General features: G+C 33.8%; 1 protein-coding gene across 3 annotated transcripts; it reads right to left on the reverse strand.

Annotated features, from left to right (window-relative positions):
* Positions 1–3448: 3448 nt before the first annotated feature.
* LOC128227197 (adhesion G protein-coupled receptor L3-like) lies at positions 3449–17536 on the reverse strand. Of its 3 annotated transcripts, XR_008259775.1 has the most exons (32): positions 17352–17536; positions 16016–16193; positions 15662–15822; positions 15270–15492; positions 14685–14812; positions 14067–14234; positions 13326–13514; positions 12919–13119; positions 12520–12705; positions 12260–12358; positions 11951–12051; positions 11631–11810; positions 11038–11118; positions 10662–10782; positions 10043–10156; positions 9660–9732; positions 9057–9159; positions 8732–8775; positions 8443–8554; positions 7968–8071; positions 7510–7618; positions 7015–7165; positions 6655–6724; positions 6364–6430; positions 6119–6204; positions 5658–5784; positions 5376–5417; positions 4887–4970; positions 4671–4779; positions 4359–4376; positions 3855–4001; positions 3449–3656 (listed from the first exon to the last, which is right to left on the reverse strand). XR_008259775.1 is itself a non-coding variant. In XM_052937496.1 (31 exons), exons 1-31 carry the CDS (start codon positions 17479–17481, stop codon positions 3925–3927), a joined length of 3636 nt encoding a protein of 1211 aa, XP_052793456.1. In that variant the 5' UTR covers positions 17482–17536; the 3' UTR covers positions 3449–3924. The 3 variants fall into 3 exon arrangements, 2 of the variants coding, with proteins under 2 accessions (XP_052793456.1, XP_052793457.1); XM_052937496.1 differs by having other exon boundaries at positions 3449–4001; XM_052937497.1 differs by having other exon boundaries at positions 3449–4001; positions 4278–4376.
* Positions 17537–18857: the final 1321 nt, after the last annotated feature.

Below are 18857 nucleotides of genomic sequence, written 5' to 3' on the forward strand. Positions count from 1 at the left end.
TAATGGACAAAAGCTGTAATTAACACGACACGATTCCCCACTCGTCACGTGACCGAGAAACAGGAAAATCTACTACACTCTTAAACCATCCTTACGGCCTCGCGAAGCTTACAATCTTTACCGAGTGAGTGTAGTGAGTGTTGTATGCCTTATTGATGTAGGGCAAAAAGTATCCTAATGAGTGTTATTTTGTAGATGTTTTGGTGAGAAAAAAATGCATGTGCGCAACGCGATAACATATCCATACCGATAACATAGAAAAAATTGAGAAGCTGTAAGGTATCTTCTTTTGGGTAAGGATTCACTGTTCTTGTTAAGCTGGGTAATTTAAATGTTTAATTATAAAATTTAACTTAATATTTTGCAACTTTGATATTATGAATGACTTCGACATTTGTTCGTTCAATGACTCTAATCTCTAACATACTTAAGATGCGCTTGCTGTTCTTCGGTTGTGGTTTTATATGTTTATTAAATCGTTAAAGGCTGGGGTACATGACCCCAAATATCCTACCGGACAGCAATTAAGCCTATTTGGCAGAGGAGGCATGGTAAATCGGGTTTATGAGGTCTGCTCTGGTCAACCGTTTTGATTGTAAACATTCACATGGCTTGTGGTGTTTTATCATTCTGATAGAGTAGTACAGAAGAATTTGTCTATTGGTTTCTCATTTGATATTAGATAAAAAAAGTTAGATATACCATGAGGAATAATTCTACGAATTGTTTTATAATAAGCCATTTGATAGTATATATCACCCCAGATTATGGATTTTTCCTACCATATGACAGTTACAACCTCATTCTATGTTTGTAAACCTGTAGTAAACAGGAATTGGTAGTGCAATTCAGTTGGCTGTTAGAGGGTCATCTGTCAATCAACATTGCTGGGAAATTTGAATTTGTTTGACAGTTAATATAGAAAAAGTTTGAAATTAGTATTTATAACTATTTGAGAGATATAAAATTCAAAAGATATGTTTGCATACATTTCAAAAACCATCTTGCAAATTTTTGCATTCTTTGTTTGTTAATTATTAGTATATTCAAAAAATGAACTGACAGTCTGTACTAGCAGACAGCTCTGTGAGGTCAAGTGAAGTGGCCATTTTACTGACTGTCCGCCTTTTATACTACTAACCCGGCCTTTAAAGCGTTAAATAATTATTGTTTTGCCAATATTGAGCTAGAGGCACAGTACGGTGGACACTAAAAAGCGCTTTAGCAACTTTTTCCATTGGTAGGGTGTGTGCCATCTCGAGTATATGTTTTTTGCTTAGAAGTCACGCAATTCAAAAAAATGTGTTGATGGGGACTTAACACTGCAAATAAACTGACCTCTTTTCAGTGAACATTGATTTTTCAAGTTTTTGCTTGAGATATTCCTAGCGCATCATGTACTCTGTGTTTTGCAATTTTCTTGGTTAAGGTAACATCAACATTTTTGTAATTTTGCCGGCCCCGTGCACATAAGATACTTACATGGTGATTGTCTAGTGCTGGATTGACTGTGCTTTTCCTCAGGTCATGGCAGATAGCAACACCGACTGAAATGCTTCGTCGTATCTGGACACTGGTTGGTTAATCGGTTAACGGACGAATGGTTTGATTGACTGGCCCGTAAAGTCAATTGGCGACAGTACTCCGCGTAAGTATTCAAAACATAGAGTAAAACACAGTTATACAATCAACATTTAAGGGACTATGGATGTCCGCTTTCCACTGTAGAAAAGAAAAAAAGGAATATAGATATAACATACTATTAACATTTTGGAAAGGCCTCCGTTAAGCCATTGTGCTTTGCGACGGGGAAATTATTGGCGATAGTTTCATTACAGTAACTGTTTGTCTAGGCTAGACATTAAATCATTTTAGAAAACAAATTCACAAAGTTATGCAGGCTACAGCCTATGTAAGGTGTCTAATTCATGAATTCATCTTTCTTTGGATGAATGAGGAGGCAAGGTTTCTTCAAATTGCGTCAATGTGTATCAAAATAAAAAAGAATAATAAGTAAACATAACCGTTGCTTGTATGTTTGCGGTGGTTTTTGCCGATTCGTTTTGCTGAATCAATGTATCAAACATTGACCATTCCGGATTCATTTATAATCAACATCTTGTTTACTAAGATAGTAAACATAATGTGAATGTATGCATTGTAAAAATAAATATCTTAAGCGTCTATAAAACGGTGTCTATAAATCTAAATCTATATATCTACAGAAATAAATATAATAAAAATCACAGCAGAAGTTTACTGATTAACAGAAAGTATATGAGAAATGTGACGCAGTTTTTTATCTGTGGTAAAGTCATAATAGTTACAAGCTACTTAATTTTGCTGTAAATTCAAGAAAAACATATTTCGAAATTATATATGATGTATAAGTGTCGAACAATCATAACTACTCCGCGGTCTCCGATAAGGTTTGTATTCAGATTGACTATCTAAATCAATCTTATACACCAACGCCGAAAAATGAAATTAAATACTTATTCTACTTAAAATTATCAAAATTAATGACAACACTGAAACAGGTTTCAACTTATAGTATTTGATTATAAAACAATTAGAAAATGAAAGAAACTCTACACTCTTGACAAAGTGTTTTTCCGATGCAAAGATCACCGGCACATAACACCCTTTTGAGAAATTAATTATTTAAGATTTTTTTAAGTATTTTATTCTATTTTCAGCGTCAATCTGAATGCAAGATTACGTAGACGAGAACGTGGAGAGGCGTATTCGCCGGTCGCCGTGTTATATCATAATGAATTAGAATCAAAAGGTTTGTACTCCCACCCCAGCCCTCAAAAAGGATCATGTGCATGAGAGGGGCTGCCTCTTCCACAAATAACATGATGTGCACTAGGAAGACAGTGATTTATGTTTGAGTAATTGATTTTACTATTGATAAAGCAGTTTGACCTTTATCCACTCATTAGCCAAAGAAAAATGCATATACCAAATAGTTTTCTCTTTCATTGTGCAAAAAACACAACATAGCAATCAATCAGTGTGTAACCGACTAGAAAAACTACAATTGCTTTCTCGGTCAAATGTTCTAAAAAAATATTGAAACAAAACATGATTGCCAGTGCACACCATATTTATTAAATCAAAATCCAAATTGTAATTAGTTACCAAATCCTACCCAATATTATTTTGGAAACATATCGTTGAAACTGATACGTATTGTAGGAGGATGCCTGAAAGCATTTTGTTTGTTATCGTTTTAAGTCTGATTTTTTAGAATTTACGCCCAGGACTCATAACAGCAGGATTGCTACAAAGTGGTGCCTAGGTATGTCGCTGACATGAAAAGATTTCAAAATGCTTTCGCGTTTAATTTATTCGCTCATTCTGATTAAAATTTTGATAACATAAAAGCAAAAATTACTTCACAAAAACGGGTTAGTTCATTTATTTTACAAGCTAGAACTCAGTAGTTATATACAGTTTATTACTTATAACATTTTCATAATAGCAAGTACTTTTTCAGACTTTTGATTTAAACACATCTGCAGTAAGTTGTCAAACAGGAACTCAATCTCACCAAATATTTCCAAATCTCGCTTCACGACGTTACGCAAAGCAGTTAGGAGGACATCCTGTCCGTACACAAGGTAATGGAATGAACGTCAGGCGATCAACTGTAACATTTAACACAGTTTTTGATCATCCATTCGACGTGATGACAGAGCCGGTCAAACCAAGATTTCCATGCAGTCGAAGATTTTGATTTTCAATAAAATAAATAGACTGAGATGTAAGAGGTTAAAATTTGAAAACACTATCCGTTATCTTTAGCCGAGTTTCTAGAGCGGTGAAATATATGAAGCACTATTTACAGCTTAGGATTGCTGGAAACATCGGATTACAAGAGGGCTTATGTTAGTCCCGAGCGTCTTCGATTTGTCGCTAATCTACTGTAGTTTGGGAGTATTGGTAAAGGTAAGAGAACACTGTCAACGAGCGATTTGTCCATCTTGCGTGGACTAGAAATCAAACAAGTAAAATATTATGATCAGGTAAATATCGGTCAATAATAAAATCCAACAACTAAATATTAAGATCAGGTAATACCGGTCAATAATTAACTATCATGTTGGAGGAGATTCTTCTCTCGACAATTTACAGTCCCATTTAGCAATTATTCACTAAGAAGTGTGCGGGCAAAAACACCATTCACAAACAGAGAAGTAGCAAACACTACCTTACATTCCTAATATTTGTGAAATTTATACAGTGCAATTCGTTGTGTAACCTCCTACCAGTTTTCAATTTCCATGCATGTTTCCAAAATTGTTACAGTTTACAGAACGGTGGGTCTGTTTGTAAAGGAGATGACGTACTATGCTCTTCTTTGTTTACTGAAAAACAAACATGGCATTAAATAGTGGTATTCAAGGTTTCATGGAAAGGCATATCAAAGGTTTTTGCCGAATTGTAACAACCGCCAGAACGTCGCTTTGCTTGTACGCTAAAGATGTGTTTTAAACAATTTCTAAATTTTAAGAATATATATATAATCGGCTAAAATACACAACATATGGTTATAAATAAATTAGGTTCAAGGCAAAATAATTGTAAATAAACTGACGTGCATTTAAAGTGAAAATTATATGCATATAAAGAAGCGTATTGATGATTATTTGACCACTTACTTTTCGAACTTCCTATAATTTTGTCGCCTACCACATGTGTCTTTTCTTCTGATTCAGATATCGAGCTGTCAATGACTGTCATCGATGTCGAGTTCATTTCATGCTTGCGCTGAAAAGTATGATACATTGTTTTTTATGATTTTACCAAACAACTGAGCTGTGTACTCTAGTCTAGGCGGATCTGTTAACATAACATTTAAGCAATGCTGTACTTACTCGAATGATCACATCGGCGCTTCTAGTTTTGGTTGGCATAACCGTTTCACGGCGTTTTCTGCTTTTCAATACGGCATCATGAATCTACATTAAAACGAAACATCATTTGATCTCATTTCAATTTAAGAGTATTAAAACAATGCATGGTACAGTCAAAAGCTCAATGACCTAGACGTTAACCCACATTAAAAGAACACGAAACAAAGACAGGCAGACTGAAAGCAACAAACACGTAACACAAACGATCGTTATTGATAAATGTTGGTATAACCGTTATCGCACGATCAGTGGAGACTTATCGTAAAATAACTAAAAGATTTGAAACCAGATAATCAGCGCCCAACCTCACACATGCTAATGGTCACTTCGCAACCTTAGGTAAACATCATCTTAGTTAGTGAAATTGTGGGCGCATTGTTATTGTTTTCAAAAATGAATAGTTAATTGTAGTTATATATATCGTTATTTTAATTCAAAACATATGCGTACCTGTGTATTTAAGGCGCAGTGAAAGATGAAAATAACCAGCCCCTGAAAAATGTATCAATAGTCAGCCTTTAGTCAAACTGAGGACATGAATACTCGCATTACATTGTCATAATTTCTATGTATAACTCATAGCTCGAATAAATCGCCTTTATAATGTAATTATAATAACAATAATTAAGGAACAAAACCATATATAATTATATTATCTATAAGAAATTACACATTACGCAGATTTAATATATCTTATTCTTAAGGTAGTTTATTATTTGAAACATGATTTACCTGCAAAGAGTTGCAGACAGCAAATACATACTGCACCCACGCCATGCTTTTGTTAACGTAAAATATTCCTAACACCCATGTTATTCCAGTTAACGGCAGCAATATCAGAAGGCATCTAACTGCCATCCTGCAAAGAAGTCACAAAAAAACCTGGCGTTTATCTGTTTGGTAGCTTTATCAAGAATCATAGAACCGAGTTCCTGCCTTTGATAGAAATAAGAAGTAGTACTGCAATATTGAACATTCCTTGTGCAATTGCCCCATAAGTTGGCCTATGGATATTCCTCTACGATCAGCATTTAAAAAAAGGTTAGAAACATAAATGATTCCTTATTTTCCCACTATTTGTCTATGAAGAGGAAGTTTCAGATAAGCCTAATACAACACGTATTACGATTACGCACAATAGGTGGCTTATTGGATAAATAAAGAAGCAATGATACACCATAATTACAACTTACTTAGATTTGTCTGATGTACTTTTTTGTGATATTGCTTGGGACCCAAACATCGTCTTCATAACTACGACCAGGATCACGGCATTTACCTAGGTTATGTATTTAATTATTAAAACGGCAGCTTTCGTGAAACTTGAAACTTTTTCAAGGATACAAATAGTGAAGTCACAACCAAAAATAATTAAACAAATGAATGGTTTCACTCCCATGCCGGTTACGGATCACCACATAAAAACTTAAACAAATACCGTTATAACAGCAAGAGCCGGTCCGACAAAAGCCCAGATAACTCCACTCTCTACTGACAACCAGCAACTGAAGAAGAGAAAAAGACAGAATTGATTTTTTGTTGTCCTGTGTACCTCAGTTTAGACCAGAGCAAATTTCTCATAAATGGGGATGCCATTGTAGTTTCTATTATAGTGATGCAACACTCTTGACAACATAGCCTGATTCTGCCAGTTCCGTATTATATATTGTATGCATTCTTTTGATTGATAAACAGACATAAACGCTTAAATTTATAAAACTATTCTTACAAATGTTCAGTTCCGTAACCATACGTTCTACTGGCTCCTAAAGCAATCCCAACTACCATCGCTGGAACAGCTGTGAAATAAACAAAATAACAAGATATCGTTGGTAATAAATCTAAATGACAAAGTATGATTAAAGCCATAATCATATTGTTTAACTTTTGTTGAGATCATTTATTTGAAGATCTTAAACTGACGGTTGTTAATATATATCACATGTTGCTTACCAATCAAAAACGTCCATTTTTATTGTATTGAATCTGACCGCCATGCCATATCAGGACGGGCTATTTTGCCTTAATTGTCTTTAGAAAAATAAATCAATCCAATAATGACACATTTGTAGTACAGAAATAGTCGTACCCCAAGCCGCCAGAATGATCCACTTAAACTTGGACTTTGTGGTGAAGACAAAACGGACAGACATGAATATGTCCACTCCCTCCGCAAGCATGAGACAGAACACTACAAGGTATATGTAGTGGAGAAGGGCGGCTATTGCAGTGCAAAATGCCTAGTAAATGTAGAAAATATAAAGCGGTATCATGGCTGTATCTGTGTGTTGTTGATATTATGAGACAATAAAATGAATTAACAGTGAAATAGCATTTAATCATTTAGATCACTTGTAGTGATTCCGTTCTGGTAAATTTGCCCTGATCGAATATTAAATGTCGAGCAAAATAATAGAAAAATGCAAAAAAAATAGCACAAAACGAAATATTAATATTCAGTATGTTAATAGTATCTGTCTAAGACAAAACAACCAGGAAAACTTAAAGTCATGATAGATCGATCTAAGAACAAAAGTCTATTGCAAAATGCTTTAACTTAATTAAATAAAATAAATAAACTTGCCATGTTTTCTGTCCTTTCTACTCCACCCAGAAACAAAGCATAAGAGATAATTAGTGCTGTCGATAAGTTCATAAGTACAACAATTCTTTTTTTGTCGGTTTTCATGTGTCTGTAAAGAGAAGAACAATGGCTTAGAACCAAAAGTCAAGTATTCCCCTTAAGTATGTACCGACTTAAATGGTAAGTTGAAATGAGTTGTCCGTATATAGTTGTAATTTTTATAATGGTTAACGGGAGCTACATGTAAACCTTGAACAATATTTAACTTTAAAGTGCTCGCTCGAAGGCGACAGCAAATTTGCTTTATGCCCCCTTTTTACGAAACGTTTCAAATTTTTATCACAGGCAGATTTCTACTTAGGTACCGTAAATATGTCAACATATAAAAACCATATAACCAAACTTGCACTGAAATAGCAGTATCTGAGTTATAACTTATTACCATTTATAGCTTTTACCTGTGGAAGTATATGTGTAACGCCACCGTTACCACCAGACCCAAAATGGAAATACTGCAGCAAACGATGGAAATGATGTCTAGTGCTTTAGTTTTCCTGTTATCCTTAAATCACATTATAGCCAATATTATTAAGGATAAATTGCATATTACAGATGTTTAATGTTTTAGTATAATATATGGAAATAATAAAGTATTTGTTGGATAACGTAAGCATCCGTAAGGTTTTTACTGTAAAAGCATTCACTGTTAAGCGCAACAAATACAATAGGTATTTCTTAAGATTAAAAAATAGAAACTATCACTAGTCAAGTTATTATTTTGGAAAGATCTTAATGGTTTTAATGATATTAACGGAAATAATTGATGCCTGATAAATCTTGAAAATGTACTGTCGCCTTATAAATACCTTCGGAATATCAATAAATTAATACAATAATAAATATATCGATGTGACTTGCCCTTAACACCATTACCTGGATAAATGGGCTCATAAGAATAGCAAAATTGGTAAGATGACTACAACTGCAAACGGTATGAGATTGATTTGTGTGGACAACCTTGCAACCACTGCTGTCCCAAATCGACCTACAGGAAATATTACAATCGTATACGATGTACGTTAAGGTAAAATGTATTTGTAGAATAGGTACCGAGAGGACATAAAGAACTAATGGTATAAGGATTTTTAAGTAATGGCGTGTTTCACATAGAAATTCTCGATCAAATTATCAATAATGCGAAATTGATATGTATGTTTCTTACTCTGAATCATTCCAAAACGAACAGGTTGGAAATGACAGGCTTTTCTGAAAGTTTTAACAAAGTGTGTTACTATAAATTATACAGTTACATTATCATTACAACTCATTTTAAGTGAACACTCATTTTCAGAATATATTTGTTTTTAAATATTTGACCAAAGTCATTTGATTATTTGTGCCACTATGTTTGCATTAACTAATTCTACATATCATTTTAATAATTGATTATTTGAACAAATGGATTAAATACCTATAGAAACAAGTTTCACGTCCGCATCAAACTAAATATGCAACTAGACAAATCACTAACACATAACGAAAATTACCTCAAAATGCGTAAAGGTAATGAGTATTTCAAATTCTGGATTAGTTTCCCAGTTGTCCATATTAACAGAAACAATCTCCGTGTTGATGCTTCTTTGCAAAGTGCTGAATCAAATACAAATCACAAAAGAATTAGTTATACAAGGGGATGATATATCACAGTAAAATGTACATTATGTTGATACATCACAATAAGTTAAATCACATAAAACGATTTAAACAATCGGCGTGTTAAATTGGAATGAGCCAGTTCGTGATTAAGAGCAATGCTATACAATAATCGTATATGAAATGCAACATGATAATAATGTCATATATCTCTATCGTTATATATCCTTTTTCTAAACATAATATAATTCTGCTGCAGCCAATTGTACAAAAATGGATAAATTATCCATATGTAATATTTGGTTAGTTTGAACCAGCAATTTCATCGGAAAACAGTAATTATTTGTTGAATATTGACCAACCAATAAGCTTTTTGGTTAATATTATGAAAACCATTGAATAAACCAGTTTAATACAATTGGCTGCAGGTCAGAGTTATGTTAGTTATTATGATATCTGACGTAAAAACGGGAGCCTTTTCACGTTGATTTGTTTACCTTTGTTCGTTTGATGCAGCGGATAAGATGCTAGACATGTTTTTGTAAAACACAGCCGAGTACTTCTTTGAATCTGTTTAGTAAAACACAATACAGTACTTAATAGCTTAAACTCAATAGCATTTCAGGCCTATTAAAAACAACTCGAATTGATCACACAAGTGTTGCCTCTAGGCCACAAAAACAAAGGAAAAGGTGTAACTTTTTGACGATTTGCAACACGTCCGAGTTCAATGTGCGACGCTTTCACTTGTCTTGCGGGGCTAGTATTTACTTAAAGCATTTGACGTTATTCAAAAGAATAGTCCAATTTTGTCAATGTATCATATGTATGCAAGTAAAACCTCTAACAACTTGATAACTAATCAAAGCAGGAAAAATACCTTTTAAAGATTTGTCTGGAAAACGTAGTACGCTTGAAATTCCTAATTGTGCTGCATTTTCAGGAAACGATATACCATCATCTGTTGTGTTTTGTATTCCTGCTACATGCACAACTGCAAAGAGAAAGTGATACTTAAATAGAATAAAAGTGTTTAAAAGCATTTCAATAATCTAATGCAAACGAAAGAGACAAACCCAGAAGCCCAACAATAAACTAAGACCCTGTTTAGAGGCACTAGATTAAGGCACAACAGACACTTAACGAGAAATACACCTCACAAAGACAGACTACACATGTATCAAAATATCAATATTTTATGATTATCGATGATTAATGGAGAAAGTGAAATAAAAATGATATTTCACTGTTTCAAACTAAATTTGCGCATACAGTTTGGTTGGTCTATTTTTTTATAAAATACATGTCATTTAATGCCAATTTAAGGCATTTAGAACAAAGAAAAAAATGTTTGTTTAAGTGTTAGATCGAAAGATATACGCCGCTAATGAAATATAACTTTTTGTGCTCACTCAGTAATATATGTTACATGCATAAATCATGTTTTCGGTATTTTTTGTGTTTGCGTTTAAAGATTTGGTCATAGACTACGCATTTACCTAGATTTGATGCAGCGAATGTCTTCGATGTATTGTCAGTGTCCCCTGAACCCTCAGAAATTAAGGAGACATATTTTTCAACGACATGTAAAACCCTCATTGCTCCCCGATGTTCAATTTGCTGGAACATTTGAATAAATGTAAAGGAATTCTGTTCTTCACTTATGGTGTTATAAAAAAAATAAACGTTTCCTTCGTACGAGTACGAGAAAAGTTTAACATTTAATCATTCCCGATTTTTTTCAATGAACGTCATAAGATACGTATATAGTTATGGTAATACAACCTTTTATTGAATTAAAACTAAAGAAACCAAACTACTAGTGAATCGTTCAACAGGTCATGATGACAAAATAAGACAGCACATTATAACTACCTGTTCTGCATCATTCCCCATCGCTTGCCAGGATTTTGCATTTTGTTGATCAAGCAAGTTGCTAGTAACGGACAGGAACGACTGCAAAGAAAGGAGATTTTCAAATTCATAAAACCTTAAAGAACAGGTGCCAGCTGCTGAGCAAACACTGAATGATTGTTGTTTATATTACTAGCGGTAAATGATACATACGTAAAACGTACGGTAATATGAAAGTTGGCAAATTTCACGTAGGTTTTATTATAAATCAACCAATCAAACGTTGATATTCAATTCAAGTCGCCTACCTGAATGTTTCAAAGAATAGTTACCAAGAATAGAATATGAAGATAATTGGTTGCTAACAATATCCTTCGTGTTGAGATGATTATATAGATGCCTGTCGTTTTTTGTAAGATCGCAATATATTTGTATCCCCCTGCGCGATGTCGTTTCATATGGTCTTGAGAACGGGTTAGAATTTCAAAGCAGTGAAACTTATCAATTGGATAAATTCATTGTTTAAAACAGAACAATATCAAGTTTATTATTCTATAAACAATCGGCAAAGCCTTATTGTTTCATATTTTATAAGATAAACTTTAATGCCCCACCTCTGTCTGTTCGGTTGTGACTGACATGTTTTCACCAATGTTGGCAATGGTATCTAAAATGTTGGTCACTTGATTCAGATCACCACCGAAAGCCGGGCGTCCACTTGATTGCGCAACAGAAGTAAGGTTTGACAACTTTAGAAGGTTGATTTGAATGTCTTCTTCTGTTGGATGTTGCAGCTGGAAATGTTTTGTAGCAAAACAAAAGTGAAATTGTATGCAGTTTGAGTCTAAGCACGAGTTAACAAGTTGATTGTTACAGATTTGTGTAATGAGGGTTGTTTTGAACAAAGTTAAGTATAAAATAATTATCAACATACCGCTTGCGATATTTCTGCTATCGACTTGTGAATGCAGTTGTACATTGGGTACAGCCACGATCCATCTATCAAGCAATGTCGGGATATATCTCCTATATATTCTTAAAAAGATTAAATAAGTAAGCTTTGAAATACGTTCTTTATCCGTATGACTATTTACATTGCAGGGTCATTGTTGTCGTAGAACGGTGGGAGTATTATTATTATTATTATTATTATTATTATTATTATTATTATTATTATTTCATTATTATTTTCATTATTATTATTTTTTTATCCGAATTTACTGATTATAATAATGTAGCTTACCATTAGGACAAGCTATACATATGATTTTCCCAGTCCTTGTTACATTCCAAATTTGGCCGTAAAAGTCATTATCATTTGGGCAAAACTTCTCGCTGGTCACTTTAAAATCAAATGATAACTATAAACGAACTCTCTTAGAGTTTTCAAACATTTTTAAAAAACAAACACACAAAAATCAACAAAAACAAAAAATAACGTGTTATTATGTGGATACATACGACGTATGGCCATTCTATATAACAGGTATTTGAATGGTTTACCTTTCTTACAAACGGGCGGGTTTCCACTCCATGTTCCGTCAACCAAACACGTGATGGAGTTTCGACCAATGATCGATGTTGAATTTTGACAACCAAAACTTATGATGGAGCCGACTAGATATTGCGAACTTAAATTGCTGTTATTCAAAATATTCACATTCGCTGGCAGCTTCACGGCTGGACATTCTGTAAACAACAAATTTTGTGAAACAACTATTATTTGAAATTATGTTTTGTAGATTTTCATAATTTCATATCAACCAATTAAAGGAAGTAAACTTTTATTCAGAGTACATCTTAATTCGTCATTTTATAAATTGCTTCAATTTATAAATGAATATAGCATAGGCAATACGTTTACAGTATCAATGTTCAAGAGTATATCAAGAGTATTATTACCAATCGCAACACATGTTGGAGGGAAACGTTTACTCCATGTTCCATTTGCAGTACATGTAACAGTTTCGGTGAAGACATCCCTTGTGTGTTCAATATGAAAGCCCAAGTCACACCTCAAAAGTGCTTTAGACCCATATGTGGTAGAATTTGAATAGGTGACAGAAGATGAGGTTGGATTTGACACTACCCAGTTGTCACAGTCTATCGCAAAATATGCAATTTATTATTAGATATGAATAAATATAGACTGTCAAAATAAAACATACGTACGAATCTCAGAGACTCACTCTAAACGAATTATATATTTAGTGTTATACATACCTTACGTGCTTAACAAAAATAACGTTACACTTCAATTTCAAAGCTTGAAACATAATTGGGGGCAAATAGCTAATCATTTTACATACCCACTGGCACACACGTGTAGTTTTCTGAACTCCATTTCCCGGTTCCCATACACCGAAGATTAATTTCGGGGTGTTTGTCATTTACATGAAAACCAACATTACACCTAACTAGGACACTAGATCCGTAAGTTGTGCTGCTGTCGTTTAACCAAACCTGTCCATTATTTGGTAGATAAGGCATTCCACAGTCTGTTAGTGAAACCAGAAAATAATACCATTATGACTATTAAGATTTAGTCATGATGAAAAATGTATGCCAATAGAAGGAAATTTAACCAAATCTCCTTTTCAAATACTGAGTTTTATCTGCAAACCTTATCGGAGCTTCTTTGAAACATAAAATTAACTTGTCAAATAGGTACGTGTAAACGTATTTGATATTTGCAAATTATAACTTTGTACCCGTGATTACTCGCTTTGCCAGTGACTTTTAATTGTTCTTCAACGGCTTTAACTACAACGTTTATTATCAGACTACTTTTTTAAATTGACGTAAACCTGCCTTGTGTTCAGTTAAGGCTAAGGGTCTATCACGACAGCTTACGTGTGTGATTTGGTTCCCCGTTTGCAGTGTATGCGTTAGCGGCGTTACGATATAAGGGGTACAAAATAAACAGTTTGATAACGAGCGCGATTTTGAACCATATCTGATCGCAGTACTGTACAATGCCTGCTGTGTTTCTTGTCTGTTTTTTCCTTAAACGTGCTCAAGACTATATAGATATACGTAGCATACTGTACCTTTTGGTTGACAAGAAACGTTTGTGTTAGACCATGCTAAGTTTTCCAAACAATGTGAAACATTTTTGCCACTGAAATTAAATCCTTCTATGCAATTAAATGTCGCGTTAGATCCGAAGAGGTTGGTTGAATTTGCATAGCCATTCGTTATTACCAATTCACTACAAGCTGAAATTTAAATATTTAACAAAGTTAATATAATACTGCTACCGCAAAACATGTAGACTAAATAGCCATAAGGCATTAAGGCATTGTAATTATAAGGAAAACTCCAATTTGTTTCAAATAAAAATTAGAAACTTTACCCTTTCGTTACCAAATATATAGTTAGCATATATTATACATGTCAGAATGATGCGACATTGATGATCTTCAATTCCGTTTCTTTTTGCGAGACCCGGGCCAAACAGTTAAATAAAAGATATCGGCGAAAACAATCCATAGGGTAGGGCGCAGCAAACGGCCGTCGCACATCTTTACGATTTGGCGCCGAAACGGTTAATGCCAAAAGTATCTTAAATATTTTTAGTTTTCTTAAAAAAACATTCAAGGTAACCATTTAGTTATTTGTGAGGTTAAAACAACAAAACCAGAGAATATTAGCTAATTAGTACTTACTGTGCATGACAATCCAGTAGCTAGCATTGAAACCAGCACTAGAAATCGAATAGTCTGTGGTTAATTTCAAGGTCATAGCGCTTGATGTTGAACATATTTTCACATGTAATCCGTTGGTACCACTATAGCTGTAAAGTGACAAATATTTTTTAATCAGACCAACGAAAACTGAACTGATGGTTAAACCATGAGCCAGATACTGGTGCGCCCAAAATTTCAGTCTGCGTAGGTTTAATTTACTGACCTTGCTAAGGTTGTAACCATTATAGCAATAAATTTAACATCCGTTTTATTTTTGACGTCTCTTTCTTTTTAATACATAAATGTTGGTACAAGGGTCTAATTGATTTCTTGTTAACCGGTATCATATCTCTCGAGAACAATCTTAATAATTCGGGTCGTTGGTACAGTAACTATGACATCAACGAAAACAATAACAACACTTGTATATATGGTACACACAATCGATAAGATTAACATGAAAACATCACTGCTTTCCTTGCAACTAAATATGTAGGTGTATTTAACACCCAAGCTTAGCAGTTTTATGATTGGCATATTTATTGGTATCAAGCACGCCATTACTTTCCTATTGATCTTGAAGTATCCGAAGGTCCATCAAACACCTGCACAGTGTCGCAACAGCCCTCAAGTTGAAAATCATCAAACTGTATGCATACTGTTGAATGTTGTGGTCCGTTAATGTAGTAAGCGCAATAATAGTTATTGACGTAGTTCCTTGGATAGTTCATAGAATAAAAGCGCCCAGACATGCCATACAGCCTTACGCTATGAGTGCCATAGCCAACTGTCAAACAAGAAATAAACCCATGTGATAACATTGTGGTACACCTTTTAATTAAACCCGCCGATGCTTCTCATATCAATAATTCATTTATTATTTCAGTAAGTAATATATGTAATATAAGCTGATTTGTTTCGTCCAACGATGTTATATATTAACAGACCAAGCATACCTTCACAATTGGCGCTAATGGCATAAGCTGAATCACAAGTTTGCCTCCGGCCGTTCCCTTCCTGGTCTAAGCATTCCGAGACAGTCCCACCACTTCGTAGACAGTCGAAGCCATGTATCCATACAAATTCGTTGGCACTGTTAATATCTAATTTCCTATTTCTTTTAAATGAAAATTGACGTGTGTATTAATAACAATTATCAGTGAAAATACAACACAGTTTTTCGAGGGTGTGTGTGCGTATTAAATGGCACAGGAACCGAATGAAAGTGATATAAACACATATACTATGTAAGAACTTGAAATAGTGTGATATTTCGAGTGATCAGACAAAGATGCATACTTTATACTTACTCGTTATCATCGAATTCATATCCGATTAGTCTACACACTTTTCTTGCATCCGCTGCGTTAAAATGAGGATCACACAATGTCCCCCAACGCCCTTTGTGGTAGATTTCAAACGTCCCGCGTAGACCAGATCGCGAAAGGCTTTTCACGTCATGCAACCGTACATCACCGTCTCTTTGTGCTACAAATTTATAGAGAATAATAGCTTGTTCAGTGAGATATGAATTATCTTTCATCGAATGAATATCCCCTATGGTCATATCAACTTTCGGTGTTCACGAAACGAAATAAAATCGATAATTCACGGATCAAATACTCTTCTTTCCTTTTAAGTTCATGCTTAAAGTCATCAAACTGACATCAAATTGCTAACACTCAGAGAAATGCGCATGGCTACGTCACGGAATGTCATATCAGTGTCGTTTTTTATATTTTATATTCTAGCTGTGTACTGATGTTTCAACGACACAACTGACCAAACTTTTAGTGGCGGTTAGTAAAGAGTAATTTCACTGGTTTGAAACATTGATATGTTAATCAATTATATCTCACTGGTAAATATCTATTTTCCACCGAAAAGAAAATGATTCGTGGTAAATAATTGTATTGACTCGCGGATGGAGCCTCAAAGACCTCAGCGAAACTACCTAATCGAGAAATCACCGTTATGTCACATCTATGAAAGACCAATTGACGACCAGCTTGTGAATTTATCGGTACTGAATAACACCAAATGCAAAGATGATCAGACTATGTGTTTCCAACCGTTGAAGGCACACAGACAGTTGCATAAACGATTGGATATATGTTTATTTCTTCATTAGTATTCATTTAATGTTGAAAGTCTAGCAGATTTATATTTTTTGTCATTGTTTGTCATAGCATGATGATGTCTTCTTTTTCGAAATGCCTTTCTAGAATGTTTACTTAAATTAATAAACTTATCGATTGGAAAAACACTCAACAGTTTCATTTGAGAGCAAATTGTTGTCACACCATTTTATAAGATTTTATATTTTCAACTAAAATATCAGTTAATACTTAATTTAAAACAAATAGTTAGGTAATGTATTTAATAATAATAATACAATTGTTGCATTTCACTTTCATAATATGGTGATTTATTGGCATGATGACGCAATATTAACTTCGGTCTAAGTCATCGGTCGATATCGCCTCCACAAATCGATAAATAAGCAAATCCAACTTATTTAAACGCAAAAAAAAATATTATTACATGTTGTTTCTATATTTCATTTGTAAGGCAATGGCTATCATCCATCAGATTTTATCTCTTGAAATCATCTATTCCGATTACACTAAAGAACGAAAAACTTACCATACACTACGATTTCCGTTAAAAACGTGAAAATCACCACGCATTTTTTCATTTTATTTAAAGAAACATTCAGCATATCTTGTTTAATCCGGTAAAAATCAGGATATGTGGTATCTCGTATAAAATGCATTTGAACTGATCTTCTACAATTTGAGATAATATAAGTCCATTGCCTCACATCTAATTTCAGTAATTGAGCACTTGTTTCAAGTGCACTTTACTTCTAAAGAACTTGACATTTGGGGATTTTTCACTGCAGAAAAGTGTATAATTTACGTGCAACTTCAGCATGATAACATGCACATGTTGTGCATGCACTTGCCAAACAGTGATGAAAGGTTAAAGCCAGAGAAGCTGCCATATAGATAATCAAATGCCAACGAGCAAATCTAACTAGATAACACAGCTCGTTAATTTAATTTTTATAATGGTTTTATACCTTACTACAGAGGGTACTGCTGAAGATTAAAGTAAAGGAGAACCCGTAAATATTGTTTAGATAAGGAAATTGATTTAAACGTATTTAATGATTCAATTGAGTACAGTGAATGATACAATCAAGGTTTATGCCAGATTCCTCTGGCGTTGTACTTCTATACATGTATATGTATTTGCAAACTATTTTATATACATACGTTCTTTTTTAAATATATATATTTCAACATTTCACATACTGGTATAAATATGGAATTTTAAAGTCGAATAATTTGAAAGAAATACTCCTTTCCCATTGGTTCAATATTTTATTTAGTTCAACCCTGTATAAAAGTATATATCTATATACTTACCATGCTTATAAAAAAAATCAGTTTATCTCAACATAATTTTTTGATGGAATGTATCTGTTCAACAGTCTGAACTTTTCACTTTTAGTTTAATAATTGTAGGGTGTTGAAATGTCATATCTAAAAACAAAATAGGTATCATACAATGTACCTTTTAACTTCCAATCATACAGTATGGTTCAAAGTTAGCACAACACAGCACTTCTGTTTCAGTAATGTTCCATTTTCTACTGATACCAACACACTGACAGTATCTTATTTACTATGTGAAACATCTCCTGCAAGCCTTTTTTTCAAAATCTTATTTCAGACTAAGTGCAGTTGACCATAACGGATCGGACAATACTCCTTATTATAAATACTAATTGACGGGCATGAACTTTTAAAACGAGCATCACCACTGGTCAACATGTCTTACAAAAAATAGTGTTTGCATCTCTGATTTTCGTATGGTGTGTATTCTTTTAAGGGATTTTCAAAAAAAGGAAGAAAAACAAGTTTATTTGTTTCAATAAGCGGATAAAGCGGGATTCATCATTTCATTAAACAATTTCAAGAAATAGAACTTTCCTCCGCGGATAATTGGCAGGTCAGTTTTCGTTTCTCTGCAGATGTTACCTTATTTCCTTTGAAATTGGATTCGATACAAGTATGCCAAGTAATAGGCAACATACAAACGACACTTATTACATACATTTCACTTTATACAGTTATAACTTAT

The sequence above is a fragment of the Mya arenaria genome, chromosome 3 (assembly GCF_026914265.1).
Source record: "Mya arenaria isolate MELC-2E11 chromosome 3, ASM2691426v1".
Taxonomy (NCBI): domain Eukaryota; kingdom Metazoa; phylum Mollusca; class Bivalvia; order Myida; family Myidae; genus Mya; species Mya arenaria.

Bases quoted from the DNA above. Each gene is read 5' to 3' on its own strand.
- LOC128227197 (XM_052937496.1), bottom strand. From the start codon at position 17,481: ATGCATTTTATACGAGATACCACATATCCTGATTTTTACCGGATTAAA. The intron at 6,725-7,014 runs GTACGACTATTT...TTTATTTCACAG, and splicing joins GATCATTCTGGCGGCTTGGG to CTGTTCCAGCGATGGTAGTT. The intron at 4,780-4,886 runs GTAAGTACAGCA...CATACTTTTCAG, and splicing joins GCGCCGATGTGATCATTCGA to CGCAAGCATGAAATGAACTC.